The sequence below is a fragment of the Glandiceps talaboti genome, chromosome 17 (genome assembly GCF_964340395.1).
Source record: "Glandiceps talaboti chromosome 17, keGlaTala1.1, whole genome shotgun sequence".
NCBI classification, from domain to species: domain Eukaryota; kingdom Metazoa; phylum Hemichordata; class Enteropneusta; family Spengelidae; genus Glandiceps; species Glandiceps talaboti.
In genome coordinates, this window is record NC_135565.1 from 11,421,742 (window position 1) to 11,438,722 (window position 16,981).

General features: G+C 34.9%; 1 protein-coding gene across 1 annotated transcript; it reads left to right on the top strand.

The window, feature by feature from the left end:
• The first annotated feature begins 9,665 nt into the window (after window positions 1–9,665).
• On the top strand, window positions 9,666–11,021 carry LOC144448061 (neuropeptide S receptor-like). Its single transcript, XM_078138210.1, has one exon. The coding sequence runs from the start codon at window positions 9,666–9,668 to the stop codon at window positions 11,019–11,021; it is 1,356 nt and encodes a 451-aa protein (XP_077994336.1).
• Window positions 11,022–16,981: the final 5,960 nt, after the last annotated feature.

Sequence of the window (16,981 nt, forward strand, 5' to 3'; positions counted from 1 at the left end):
GATTTCTGTTTTGCAAGCTAACAAGAATCCCAATTATTGCCTCTGTAAAACGCTTTCTTTGAAAACATTTTGTGCCATGAAAAAGTGTAAGAATTTGTGAGAGTAAACCACTTCAAAGGAAACAAGCATTTTCTATGTTATATACTGCCAGGGGAAGGAAGAACAAATTACTCCCAATTTCCAAAGATGCCTTTCTTAATATTCTCTCTTTCAACCAAAGAAGCTATACAACATCTACAACTAAGAACCCTTAAAAATATTACAACAATTGAAGGAAATGTCAAAATGTCGCTTTCCTATGATTTTCAGCGCGTGAATATATTACACTGTATATATCCTCCGGAGAGTACAACTGCTGCGAGATGAACGGCTTGCTTACCATTCTATAAATATTTACATTATGTATTCCGGCAAAATGTGGTTACTCTTAAGTATTTAGAATTAGTTATTAGGAATGTTACATACCAGCGACCTCTTTATTACTTTCCTAACACACTATTGAAGTCTTAATATATCATTTGTAATATGTACACGTAAATTTGATTATCTGAGGGTGATTTAATAAACTTGATAATCGCGTTTCAAGTGAGGTAAGGGGAAATAGTTCTCAATGTACAGCGCAGTATCTATACTGTGGACTGTGTTTTGTTCTCCAAGTATAGCTCGTGATATTCCCACTTGTTCTTTTAGGTGGTAAAAGGTATAGCTGTTATGGATCTGTAAGAAAGTTAATTGTATTAAATCCAGCGGAGACCATTATACAACAATCTATAGCGCACGGTAGTTTTATTTTCATATTCGAAAAGTTTGGTACCTTGTAGAACGAATTTACTGGCTTATTTCTAACGGCTAATTTAATTTATTTCTAATTGCAAAGGGTAGTCTATAACTTTAAGAGTTTCATTGGTTACCCACTTTTTTCATATTTAAATAATACACACTATAGCTAAATAGTTATCAGTAATAACAGAGCTCTATTTAAACAGGCATGACCTAATGATAACATGACATATATTTTTTGAGTACCAATATTCGAAAATGAAATATTTTATGTTATCATTTGAGCATTCGATACCACATGTATCACACTGTGTCGATATTGATTTTTTTATTAACATATTGAGCGTGTAATTTATGAGTGGAAAATTTGCAAAAAATTGCAAAGTGACTTCAGCCGAACTTGGTGTTGCAGTAACAGGCTGCTTTCCTTTGAAGTAAACATTTCAAAACAGTCAACATTTATCAAGTTAAGTACATTAATGTACGCATTTCAAAATCCCAAATGCAGCCAGTTTACATATATGATTCTTCGTTGTAAATAGTATGGAATAGATTGTATCACGTGACTTGAAAAAAAAATCAAATCTTGTAGGTATCCAAATTGCGCCCATTGTTTGTATTGGGATTTGTTAACTGTTCTAAACTCAATTCAAGAATTTCTGTATCAACGTTCATTCAGTTCATTTATTTTTCTGATATTTCAATTTATAAATTCGTTAAAATGAATCTCACCCCAACAGAATCGAAGTCCACATAGAGGCTTTTATATTTCAAAGTATCCAGATTGATGTCAGAGCAAATATCTATCTTTGAAAAAAACACCAGTCAGCTTTCAAGAAAAAAATCTTTTTTCAAATTACACCATCAGAACATGCTGCTAGGGTAATTTAAAATTCATCTAACCTCTATTTAGTTAATTAGATGGTCGTTTGAATAGGGCGGAAATGTCAAGATTGTACCATTTAATGGAAACATCGTGAATAGCATGTATACGGAACTATCTGAATGAATAATCTAATTGCCAGTGATGTTGTTAGCCATCATTTTGATGAGGTTTCGTTATACGACCGACTTTTCTTCTTCTTCAAAATCCCAGCAGTGATTATTCACAGTTGACGAATTAATGTAATTGCTGGAATGTCTACACATGGGTTCTTTTAACAACTCCACTTTGAAAATTACACTTTAAACATTTTGTGTCGATAATCTAATCTTACTCCCAGGGTTTTAGAAAGCCTTACATAAATCGGACCCTGGTCGATAATGACATCTATAATGTTTTTTTTTTCTTTTCTTACAAATTACGAGGAATACTGAGTTGCAGAAAATCTCTTATATGATACCTTCTACATAACCCTTTCACGTACTATCATGTCAAAATAGGACACACACATATAATGTATTCCACAGCCATTGTCGCAGTTGAACTTGTCATTCGAATTCCATTAGAGAAATACTTATATTCATGCAGTAGTATAAACATTAAATATGGCTTAAGAGAGATATTGTTAGTTAAGAAGCCCCCCCCCCTCCATGTGAAATAATCAAAATGACACACTGAAATTGGATTGGTTTTAAATATAGCTTAGTATCTATATCATGTATTATCTATTTACATATTCTCATTTGGTTCACTTTAAAAATAGGATCGCACATTCTATTAAACATAATGAATTTTTCAAACTTTGTTTTCGATAATTCTTAGAAGCTTAAACACTAATACAGTACTGGAAGGATATATATATATATATATATATATATATATATATAATATATATATATATATATATATATATATATGTATATATATATATATATATATATATATATATATATATACATACATACATACATACATACATACATACATACATACATACATACATACATACATGTGTGTGTGATTTAGACAGATGGAAGATAGATAGATATGATAGATACATACATACATACATACATACATACATACATACATACATACATACATACATAGAACATACAAAGCTAAGTATGTATATGTGTATGTATGTATGTATGTATGTATGTATGTATGTATGTATGTATGTATGTGTATGGATGGATGGATGGATAGATAGATAGATAGATAGATAGATAGATAGATAGATAGATAGATAGATAGATAGATAGATAGATAGATAGATAGATAGATAGATAGATAGATAGATAGATAGATAGATAGATAGATAGATAGATAGATAGATAGATAGACGGATATGTAGATAGATAGTCTAGAAAGCCACTGATGATATCCATGATGTGCATATAGATGATTACGGCATGGTTCATCACTTAACTATTGTCGATGGACCAGTACGAAGTGATAGCAAATTCAGACGTTTTTAATTCACAATAGATCGCCACACTGTCTATCACTGAGTGCAGGCGGGTATAGCCACGGGCACTATCGTGTAGTAACAAGTTATTTTCTCTTCAAATCCCGAGGGTTTTTTAGATCCATAATTATCAAGTCTTTAGATTTCGCCGCTATTGTTCCGGTCTCTTAAGTCAACCCCCATGGTAATCGTAGCACTTATTACTATTGATGCAATCATTGCTTGCTACGGTATTAATTTCTAGCATCATTGCCCGTCTTCGTGTTTCAAACGGTACGAACTAAAGTGTCTCTTCTTGTCCATGCAAAGGAATTTTAGATTGCTTGGCAATCAAAAAAGGTTTTCGCATGAGCAACTTGCTTTAATAACATTGAAGTATAGTTGAGTTGTGTTGCTTATATTGAACTGAAAGCCTTTTTGGAATACGAATACAGAACCAACGCATGTGACGTGGACATATGTAATATTGCAGTTGTATACAGGGAAGTATAGAATGTCCTCACCACAACACATGGTCTACTATATATATATATATATATATATATATATATATATATATATATATATATATATATATATATATATATATATATATATATATATATATATTCTCTATCCTTTCAATGTAATGCTTACGGTTGTAAGTGGTATTGTGTGGCAATGAACAATTGAAACAAATCAAATACATGCATTCATTACAGATGAAAGCTATCTTGGAGTATACTGTGTGATATGTATACATTGACAACTGGCTTTTCAGTATGTGCCCACGCCGCTAGGATAACCTAATGTCAGTAATGATTGAAAACCTGTATGGTAATGGAACGCAAGATGTATTTGCATCTGAGGGGTGTTTTGCAATGAAAACAAACTTATAACTTTAAAAAAAAAATTTCAAACCTTCTTTTCACAGAAGTAGCTTATTGAATTTCACTGAATGTTCGTCAATCTGTTCTTGTAGACATTTAGTGAAGTATCTCCGATTGCAGTCTCCACATCGTTACTCTCAAAGCACAGACGTATACTCGGAGACATGGGTATTACTGAACTTAAGTACTGTGCAATTGGTCTAACGTTGAAAGGTGACATGGCATTATCAGTTTGGGTGGAATAAGGCGATCATCTTTTTCAAGAAGTAATTGTTGTCTTCCGTTGCCTGTGACAAGTCTAAAAGCTTGGATGTCAACACATAAATAGATGTCATAGGGTAACAGAAACCCAGATTATATTCTTGACATAAATCTCTTATCCGACTTACATCGCGATCAGTAGCTAGTCGATGACAGCACAGCTGAGTATTCCCGCGATCAAGAGATTTTCATGGGGCACGTATGATGTATTTGTTGCCCGCTCTCAGGACGTCGTCGTCGTCGTTGTCGACAGACAGACAGACAGACAGATGGTTAAATGGTTACAACTGCCGTTGTATCTTCTGTATTGAAATATGAAGATCTCTATAGATACCAGCACTAGGAAAAGTAAACGGTAATTTGGCCCGGTAATGGAAAATCTCTATAGGAAGCCTAAATGATATTTACTTTGTCAGTTATTCTGTGGAGTGCTTTTCCCAGTTTTTGTGTGAGAAATAAGGTAATAGCTGTTCTAGACATCTATGCGAAGTGTTCCATCTATTTGCAATGCATATATCAGATGTGTCTACAATTTGTTTTTCAGAGCAAACATTATAATTGATATAAAAAGGTCAAAGTATTCATTACATTGTACGGTATGTATTATACCATCAATACATATCAAGTATGATAAATTTGATAGTGTTAAGTTGAAGATGAACACCGTTTTATCATAACATGACCCAAAATGTAGTATAATGTGACAAGAATTATTTGCTTTAACAAATAAATCTAAAGAAAACACCACTGCAAAATTGACGACTAGATGTGTAATTGTATCAAGAAGAATCTATTATTTATTTATTAATTAACATTTATATTTATAATTAAGCAAGAACGGTATTATAAATACATTATTGACCCTCATGTTGATATTTTGTGATTTGTTATCTTTCCTATCCTTTCCCCCATTTTACCAGATGTATTGCTTGGATATGTTCTTGTCAATCCGAATGCTGCCAATCAAGTATCGCTATAACCTTATGTATATAATCTATAACTACATAATTTGACTCAACTCATCAACGATTGGTACTTGTACATTCTAATGATAGACTGTTATTTGCGACCTAATAATTGACTACATGTTGAATGTCCATGTACTTATTTTATAAGGTCATGACTTTAACATTTATTAATCAAACTAATGTATTCACTCAAGGCATTATTTGAGTTAACGTATCAAGTGCATTAATACTCGTATCTTTGGAGTATAATTATTTTTTATTAAAAAGCGACTAATTATAATTGGACTGGAAATTATTCTGGATTATATGACTGTCGTGAAGGCATTGGATTTGAACGGAATGGATTACAGAACGTAGATTTAAGATTAGTGCGCTTAGCAAATAATTTGACGATCAACAAATTGTTCTAGTGGCCTATAATTATGAGCGAAGAACAAATTCTTGTCTTCATCTTTGGTTCTGCGGTGCTGGAAATATGAGTAAAAACGTTCCAAATCACCATTAATTTTCACGTTTTTTCCCAAGAATTATGCTTGAGGAAGTATAATTATTTTATTCACTAATATTTCTCTTCATTCAACCGGAAATTACTCAGGACCTAAGGGTTCGTCACGAAAAGTCTAATGACCCAAGGATTTGTCATTACGAGTATAGCGACTCATACTCTAGTGACTCGTAGTGACGATGCCCCCTTAGGTCACTCATATTTTCCGTGGCTGCACGACGACAAATACTGGGAATAATATAAAAAAATAAATATAAAAAGTACACTGTTAGTCTTTGAACCAAAATGTCACTGGGGGGGGGGGCGTAGTCAGAAATGTCAGTCACTGGAGGTTTAAGTCACTCACTAACCATTATTTCCACAGGGTGATTAAGTATTTTGCAGTCAGATTTGCTTTCTAATCCTAGCTAGAATGATTGATGTGTTGATCACTACTATGTGCCCTACAATTTGGACTATCTTGACTTTACGCCGTCAACGTTAATTACTGCCAGTGCATAATCAGAACAAATAAAGGCAATACTCTAATTTCCAGATTACAGGCAAATGTCATAGCAAACAAAACACCAGGTCTGTTTAAAGCAATACTACTTGTTTCATATTTAACTGATGGATTCAATTTTCCCCATTCTTCGAGATGCCGCCATATTGCCGCCAAGTAATCAGTTCTTTAAGCAAAAAAATATCATGGTATAGTTGCTTTCGGATAATTAGTTTCTGTTTTGAATAAGTCCTAAATTTGCCAACTATTGACTGTGATACTAAATTCGTCTTTATTCTAGTTCATACAATGCGCTTTTTTGGCTTTAATATCCGTTATGTAGTGAGTCATGCATTCTAAAGCTTCTGTCTGCTTGTTTTATTGAATTCCAGACATCATTTAAGAAGCTTAGATATTTTTTTGCAGACTATCCAAAGAAGAAGTGCCACTGAATGTCGTGATTAGGTCTAATGAACCGAAGCTGTCAAATCTTATAATAATAACTGAGAAAAACTTCATGTTTTCGTAGGTTTTGTAATTGTAGCCATGTTCAGGGTTTTTATGTTCAAATAATGATTTCATCGAAGCATTCACGAAAACGACGCTTCAAGGAAAAGTAAATTTCATTATTCACAATTTTGATTGATGCCTTAAAGACGTAAATTCAATTTTCAAGAATTTCACTTTTCAATTTCTGTATTAAATCTTATGAAATGTTGAGTCTCGATGTGGAGTTCTGGGTGTATTGAGTGCGGAAGTGAAGTTCTGTATACAGAGAGATTGTGTCTCTTAAAAAAACATGTTTATTTTTTGGATATCCCAAGATTCTTTAAAAGTAGCTTCTTCCGAAAATCACGTATACTCTGGCCGAAAGCGTTGAATATAAAGATCCTTCACAACATTTAGTCACGAATCATCGAATGCATTTGTTATTATCGCAGAAATAATGTCGCAGGGGATTTTCTTGAATAAAACTTCAACAAAATAAACGAAATATTGGAAAGATAGATATTAAATTTCTTAAGGGGTGAATTCAACTCCTGCAAGAGCAGGACTGCGCTCAATTGAATTTTGATTATAGTTACAGATGTGATAAAATGCTCTGCATGACGTATTTCACTATTCAGAATTGATTACTCTCTCCTCACACCTCATTTCAATTATCCTTCAAGATAACAAAAAGCAAATTCAATGATTTCAATCAAGTAATATCATTTTTGACACCGTCATATAAATTTTCCTATGTTCCCAATTGGTCGCCCAGTCTGCGGAATGCTGTCTAGGACACCGTAGGTACAGAAGATGAATGCAACTCGAAAAATGAAACGACCCGTGTGTTATATCCCTACAGATTTCATTAGGAAGAATTTGATTATGTTAAAACTCTCATATCAGATGGGTAAGATGAGTTGTGATGGCTAATGCTTAGATATGTTAAAGTAATAGATGTTCATGTTCTTGTAAGAAATTTCATTTGTTAGCTGTAGGTTATCACCCACCAACTTAGACATTGTATCAGTGATTGTAGCGTGCCTTGAATGCTAACAGACGCGACGAGTTGGTGTGTGAAGCAAACGTAGAAATACCTACTAAGTGCTGTTTATTACTTAAGAGTTGTATGGAGATTTCGTGGATTGTTCTTTATTCTCCACTCCTCATCAGTTGCAGCAATTAACAAGCGAATTACTTAATAGAGCCTTATTTACTTGGTATGCAGAGAGTGTTATGCATACAGTACATACGAAATTGCGCACACACATAAGCGCGCGCTAACACACATACATATATATGTTGTCTTAGTCTTTCAAGCTCGAGTATTCAAATTCAGTACTCATATGTCATTTTTATTTCGTTGTTGTCAGGGCCTCTGCTGAACGTATATGTGCACCGAACTGCCTATGTTTAGTATTAGTTGGGACTTGGTATACAGAGAATGACATTTCTTCAAAGGAAACACTCATTAATGAGCATTTGCCCAGCTCCGCCCCTCTGTAGCCTTGACTACCAATAATTGATATGTGTGACGTCATTGTAAACGAATTACACTATTAGACATTAGACTAAATGTGGGAGATTTATTCATCTACATAAATTACCTGCAGCCCTGTCAAAACAAATACGTATTAAATTGAATGAATGAATGAATGAAGGAAGGAAGGAAGGAATGAATGAATGAATGCATGAATGAACGAACGAACGAACGAACGAACGAATGAATGAATGAGTGAATGAATGAATGAATAAATAAATAAATACATGAATGGATGAATGAATGAATGGATGAATGAATGAATGAATGAACGAACGAACGAATAAATGAATAAAAAATAATGTTTTGTTAATTCTTTCTTGTTGCTTGTTTATTTTTACAGATCTCTTGGACAAAAATAATGACCTAAGCACATCAAGGAATACACAAAACAAAGAACATATAATACTTAGGTGGAACATCTGTCAATCATATACATGATCCGATGAGTTTGTATTCACAGAAAGCCTATGTATAATGGAGTAGATACAACGGTATAGTACCTTTCTATTGAGCGGGGCAGCACTTTGATGTGGTCTTTTCGTTGCGTTGTATTATATTGAGTGCATTACTGCCATTGACATAAAAAAGTGTCGGAGCTCGGAAGTAGATAATAAACCGAGTTTGTCGTGTGGAATAGAAAAAATATAAGGTTGAATTTATGAAAACCAAGACATTTTCAAAGTCTTCAGAGATGCATCGGTTCACAGAGGTCGCAGTCGGAGTACTTTAATGTAGTAAAGTTAACAAAGTGAAAGGTACCTTTATATCGCATGACGAGATGGAGCTCTCTCTGTATTCTTCATTTCCTGTCTACAAAAATAAGAGTGCAATTAGTTGATGGTGTTCGCGCCTAGAAAGTACTTCAATTTTATCCCAAGTTCTACTCGTGCTATGAGTTTTGTATTTTCAATACGGAGGTACTTAAGCAGATGCCAGTAATGAATCTACATGAGTAAGACTAGCGAATCTCATTGAAGGACCAGCACTGCACGTGAGAGCACCGTCTACCTATCATCAAAAGGGGATTCACTGCGGTTGTCTCATCGACGCGGATCTAGTTACTGCGTTTTATTCATCTTCAACACTTTGGTAATACAGAGCTCGATATACATTGTGAAATCTCTCTGTGCTCATAAGTGTTAGATCCCCGTACGTCTTTTGTCTTAATCAACTCGCCACGTAGCGTTGGCGGGCACTCGAAGGAGCGAATTTATAATCCCCGGGAATACTTTCCAGCACGACATGGATTCTGGACATCTATCGGTAACTTTAATCTTTGTGAGCTGATACCCACGTTATTGACATCGGTATACTTTGGTTCAAATCTACATTGGAGTATTGAATTTCTGACACTACAAAGGCTTCTAGACTATCACTGCCTCGAATATAAAAATAATAATATACGCCTGTACATAATGTCGGAGACAGGGAATTTTTCCGAAGAAGAGAGATCTTTGAATGTTGACATGATGGCGGCCTCTGTGACTGGAATCAATACAACAGGATTTGGTTGTACCATTGATCCTAGTACAGTTACCAACTGTACAAACATTACTTTGGAGATTGATCACAAGTCTATATGGACGACGGCTGTTATTCAACGCGTCGTTACTATTTGCGCAATAATGTTCCTAACCATAGTTGGCAACTCTATTATAATAACTGTGCTAACATGCAGCAAGTCTCGGCGACGAAGCAGCCGCGTCAACATATTCATCCTTAATCTTGCCGTCGGCGATCTGTTTGTCTGCTTTGTAACTATGGCAACGGAGATCCTCTTCGTTGCCTTTGGGCAGTGGGTGATGGGTGAAGTTATGTGTAAGTTGTTGGTGTATGGACAGATAGTCACCCTCGCGAGCACTACTTTTATACTCACAGTTATGAGCTTCGATCGTTTTCAAGCAATTTGCCGACCGTTGAGTTTTAGCGGATCATTATCCAGAGCTCGGCGAATGATAGCCGGCGCTTGGGTACTTGCGTTTGTGTTCGCTGTGCCGCAACTCTTCATATTCGTACTTGTGGAGAAAACAAACGATGAAGGAGAAATTAGGTATTTTTGTAAAAGTGTTGGGTATACTGCGGAATGGCAAAGGAAGGTTTACTTCACATGGATGACTGCTTATATTTTAGTGGTTCCCGCCACAGTGATTTCTTATTGTTACGTAAGGATAGTACTTGTCGTCTGCTCACAAGGGCGGGACAGAATTGGGTTTTTAAAGACCCCTAAAAAGAAACGTAAGCGTCATCGGGATTTCCAAAATTTGGAGAAGTCGCGCCACATAGATTCAAAGAAGATTGAGCGAAGCAAGATCAAAACGATAAAAATGACATTATGTATTATTGTGGCGTTTGTAACGTGTTGGAGTCCATATTTTATCGTAACCCTCCAGGATATCTACGGAGATTCTAAAGATATACCCGAGGTTTCTTACGTCATCGCTGAAACCATGGCCCTGGCTAATAGTGCTATTAACCCCTTACTCTATGGCTTCTTTAATCTTAAGATCCAAAACACTTTAATGGAATTATTTTGTCCCGACAAATCAAGAAAACACGGATCTAGAGATAACACTGAACATTCGTACATGTCGGAAGAAAGTAACTACAGACGTGCCACGGTTCGTATCACTCAAACAAACACAACGACTATAGGGAACTCTGGTGGTGGATACATGCTGGTGAGGGGAAACTCTCCACTTAATAACTCTAGAGGGGGCCCTCTAAAACGAAGGTCTATCGAACATATTGATTATCGCGTCTCTAGTATGTAAAAAAATATACCTTCAAATGGAAATCAATCTGTGTTGGTAATGCCTTCGCGTATTTGAAAATTCCAATCTGATAGCTTCGCAGAGTAACAATTAATCAACTGAAATATATTGACCAATGGCATTTTATATTTTTATCACGTTTCTTTTACTGACGTCACGAAAACCCGATTTAACACACCATGAAAATCATTGCTGCAGAATATATGAAAGGAAGCTGACATTTGAAATGAAGTAAAGACGGTACAGCAAATTTCCTTCTAAATTAAAATGGAGTGAACAAAGGGAGACGTTGACTACTCTCCACGATATGTTGTTACTTCAAAAACCATGTCAAATAGTTAGACATTTTAAAGAATGACCAAAAACCGATTTTCACGAGACATTTTCAAGTTTGATTAGATTTGTATCAACAAATTATAGACTGATCTACCAAATATTGGATGATACTGTTGCTTTTTTGAAATATTCAGAAATTTGTAAATTAGACAATTTAATCTTTGACTCAGAAGACATTGATTTCACTACCAACCGTCTTTTACCGTACATGTCAGCATGTGTCGTCAATGTACAAGTGCTCATATTGTATTTTATTGATTAAATTCATGGATATCTGCCGAGATAGCGTGTTTCGTAAGGGTACATTGTCTTTTTAGAAAAAAAACCCCGAACATTTTAAAAGCTTAAGGTACAAGCCAATGCTTTTATAAAATGCAAAGGAAATGACGTCATTGCTATGCAGATTGCACTTTATCTGACCTTTAACCTGACCTGTTTAATATGTAGTCTGCTACATATGTACAGGAAATGACGTAATTGCTGCACATGCGCACTTTTTCTGACATCGTCAAAATTTGTTGTCTGCTATGTAGAAGTCTGTGTAGTGTAAAATACGACTGCGACTTTTAGGTTGCACAATATTTTTACATATACAAATTATGAAAGTAATCCGGTTGATCCTAAATACCAAATTTATGTATACCTATAGGTTGTGATTTTATCATACCAAAATTTCACAAAATGAATATTAAGATTGAATTTGTTTTCATGAAATTAAAATATCGTTGGAGTTTACAAGGAATATTCCAATTGTATTTGATAATAGTACATCATGATTTATTTTGCAAATGGTGTAATATACACGAATTATGTTTTGCATGAGAGCGCAATATTTCGTTTAATCAACACAACAAATACAATTTCGAATCAAATTTGTTGAAAAAGAGGTAAAATATGTTTTACAATCCAGTGCTACAAGTAATATATTTGTACTTTCAAACTAGTATCGCTATAACCAATTAACAAGACAAAGCATTGAGAGGCAACTATACACCAACAAAACTATCATTATATTCATAAATTTGTAATTTTACATATGTATGCTCAATCTCAGTTGTTTAAAGTTTAGAACGATCTTCTTAAAAAACAAAAACAGCAGCAAAGAGTAGATACAGCGGAGTTATGCCAATAATGTACCGTCCTTGCATGTATGTATAATGTATTGAAATGTAATAAGTTCCAAAAAGTTTCACAAAATAAATCATATTAGATAATCATATCATGTATTTTCTCTCTTAATATCTAGTGGTTAGTATGTCTTCGATTTTTGTTCTCAAAATAAATGCCTAATCTAAATTGCTGGAAGAAGTACAATTGATCAGTATTGGATTTGTGTTCGTATTACATGAGATTTGCTAACTAAGGAAGCTTAATGCATAGAGACGGGAAATCATTAACATGTAGTTCCATTAGAGTAATGCACAGATTTACCTCGATATCACCATATGCACTAAGCACACGAACACTATGACATAGCATGGAATTATAATGGCAATTGGATGTTCATTACATTTAACCTCAGATTTAACTTTTCACCCATCCCTTTCTACACTTCTTTTCCAATGTGTGTGTGTGTGTGTGTGTGTGTGTGTACATGTGTGTGTATGTATGTATGTATGTATGTATGTATGTATGTATGTATATGTCTATCTATCTATCTATCTATCTATCTATCTATCTATCTATCTATCTATCTATCTATCTATCTATCTGTCTGTCTGTCTGTCTGTCTGTCTGTCTGTCTGTCTGTCTGTCTGTGTATCTATCTATCTATCTATCTATCTATCTATCTATCTATCTATCTATCTATCTATCTATCTATCTATCTATCTATCTATCTATCTATCTATCTATCTATCTATCTATTTGTCTGCCTTCTGTCTATATCTCACTCTGTCAAGTCAGTCTAGATCTGTCTCTGTCTCTGTCTATCTAAGTAATATAGTCTGTCTGTCTATTTGTCAGTCGGTGGATCCTCTTTTCAGTAATAATTAATTGTGTGTGTACTTATATATAATCGCACGAAATCAATGTCAGTTTTAACGCCATAATGCCCCTAGAATGATGCAATGGACTAATATAAATTCGAGCTGGAGGCGGGAATTTGTAGTTCACGGAGTCATACGAGCAGCATTATGACGTAAACTGACATTGATTTCGTAGTATTATATATTTATCACATAATTAAGACAATCCATATTTTTTTCCTACAAGTCTAAAATGAATATAACGATTACTGTAGCGTTTCATCGAACTATATTCTTCCTTCGCCTATCAAAAAATGCCGTCCGACGGCTATGCAAAATACGTAATCACATGATCGGTCGCGAGGTAAAGCTGCCGAATGACCGGTCGAATAGTACTGTGGTTTATCGCCCAGAATTATCGGTTGTAACCTTACGATGCATATGTAATATAAAAGTAATCCTTGCCTCCTTGAATATGACATTTGTTCCGTCGTTTTAATTATAAATATAAGTCTAAATATAAGTCTGCCCATCGAATGTACGTTCTCTTTCTTCTAATCCTTCTTGTTCAAAATCCTTCTTCTAATTTTTCGTCAAATCTGTTTTTAAATGTCAAACTTAAGACTATGTATTACCACAAGTATTGATGTTAAAATGAGTCTTGAACAAAATTCAATATCAATACGATGGATATAGTGTGATATTATGCCATTTCTACGAAGACGTGATATTGTTCGTCTGTCACTGATAAATGTTTTTTAACTAAAGGAGAACAATGATCATTATACCAAGCACAAGCCAATTTGAAGATATATATATATATATATATATATATATATATATATATATATATATATATATATATATATATATATATATATATAACTCGGTGAGTATCAATCTGCTAAGACAGTGCTCTATACCGCAGTGGCAGAGCGTAATAGTTTTGGTAGTACTGGAACTCTTTCTTGGGTGTAACTCGGAGTTTCACGCATATTGCGATCATCAGACACTCTCCTGTGTCTGATGATCGCAATATGCGTGAAACTCCGAGTTACACCCAAGAAAGAGTTCCAGTACTACCAAAACTATATATATATATATATATATATATATATATATATATATATATATATATATATATATATATATATATATATATATATATATATATATATATATATATATATATATATACGCGCCCACACACACACTCTGGTTGTTCTATGTCATGACAACGAGTGTCTACGTCACTGGTTCTGCTGTGTTCGAAATATTAGTCAAACGCTGAAAATTGCCATTATCTTCCCCAAATTATATTATTCTCCAATATGTTGCTTCATTCAGCCGGAAAATACTCGTGACCTAAGGGCTGTCACTACTCGCCTAGCGACTCGTATTGACAAAGTACCCTTGGTTCGCTCGTATTTTCCTTGGCTGAACGAAGAAAAATAATGAGGGAATAGTATCTAATTATTTCCTTAAAGATTTAAAATTTCTAAAATGTGACAGTAGTGTAAATAATATAGACTTGTATTTTCTTTCTTGATTACATTACAATTAACCAAGTATACTGTGAACAAGATTTCTGGCAAAGCTGTGAATAAACATTTGATTCCCAACAACAAAAAATAATAATCTGCTAATCGTTAGGGCTCCAATAAGATAAACACTAATTTGAGAACGTGGGATTGAGACCTTAGCCCTTAACCACGGTTTAATATTATAAGTCAATCAACGACCACTTTATACCAGTCTGAGAGACCCTGCAAAGATAACCCTCAGACCACTCACTAAGAGAATGGTCTGAGGAGAACCCAAAGGTTCCAGACAGACATGTGTCTCCTGCTGAACAGTATGGACAGTGTCTTGTAATGCATTTTAAGTAATAGGCTATATAATAAATAGAGGGGAATCCTATTTAAGCTGCCGCCGTGCCATGGTCTATATAACCATGTTATCATTAGTTAATATGTTAGTAAAGACGGGAAGAGAGGTCAGAGAAATAGACTGTCACTGCGTTTGACAATTTCGTAATCAATTGTATTTCTGCACATACCAACTGCAGGCATCTTTACTAAACGTGCATTTACGTACATGTAGTGTCTTATTGGCAGGCCCACTTGTGCCCAGGGTGTGGATTACAGTTGTCTGGTAGAGCTATTTGGTTCAAATCGAAGGATTAATAAGCTTATGCAATCCTCATGATGGCTTCACTGATCAGATAACGTTAATATAAGAAGGTACCTGCATTTAAACTCATGGCTTTAAGGACGGTTGGGTAGAGATGATGAACACATAATTAAAGTGTTTCCCGTGTGTATGGAACTGATGTGATATATTGTGGTGTGCATAGGCTTGTAGTCTTGAATCATTGTCGACCTGTTCTACTGTGTAGCATGGCTAACTTTTTCTTGGGTGGAATGCACGCCGTCCTATTCCACAGAATAGTTTAGCTATTCCTAGCTCGGAAGCCATACTCTCTAGTTCTACTATACAGTATAGCATGGCTATTTGTAGCCTGAAATCTATACTGTCCTGTTCTACAGTATAGCATGGCTATTTGTATAGGATCCATACTGTCCTGTTCTACAGTGTAGCATAGCTATTTGTAGCCTGGAATCCATACTGTCCTGTTCTACAGTATAGCATGGCTATTTGTAGCCGGTAATCCACACTGTCCTGTTCTACAGTATAACATGGCTATTTGTACCCTGGAATCCACACTGTCTTATTCTACAGTATAGAATGGCTATTTGTAGCCTGGAATCCATGCTGTCCTGTTCTACACTATAGCATGGCTATTTGTAGCCTGGAATCCATGCTGTCCTGTTCTACAGTATAACATGGCTATTTGTAGCCTGGAATCCACAATGTCTTGTTCTACAGTATAGCATGGCTATTTGTAGCCTGGAATCCATACTGTCCTGTTCCACAGTATAACATGGCTATTTGTAGCCTGGAATCCATACCGTCCTGTTCTACAGTATAGCATGGCTATTTGTAGCCTGGAATCCATGCTGTCCTGTTCTGTTCTACAGTATAACATGGCTATTTGTAACCTGGAATCCATACTGTCCTGTTCTGCAGTATAGCATGGCTATTTTTGTAGCCTGGAATCCATACTGTCATGTTCTACAGTATAGCATGGCTATTTGTAAACTAGAATACATGATGTCTGGTTCTTGTTATACTTTTGCAGTATACAGTAAAATCTTCCTCGGGTTTGAAGGAAATCTCCCCGTAGTGGTGCTTACTGGTCGTTTACTAAAACTTTGGACAAATTGTATGTCGTCATTTCAAATTCAAACCTTTGAACCAATCAAGTTAATTACATCTAAAAATAACTCCTGTACACTCCCTAGGTGAAATAAAGCTTCAATTGCTTTTTCCGATACCTATCGGCCACTCTTTCAAAATAAAGTACAACTCCCACTAGCAACTCTGACATGCACACATAGCTGGCATATGCATTTTGCATCAACAGTTGAGTGCAAAACACATTTAGTTGTGAAAGTCGATCTCGAATCGAATTGAATTAACAATGCTACTGTTGTTATATTAACAATATGGGTTTTTACTCAGTTTACTATAGACATGATTGGATAAGTTGTGAGTAGGAAAGACACAGTGTCTAAAACTGTTTAAAGCTTGTAT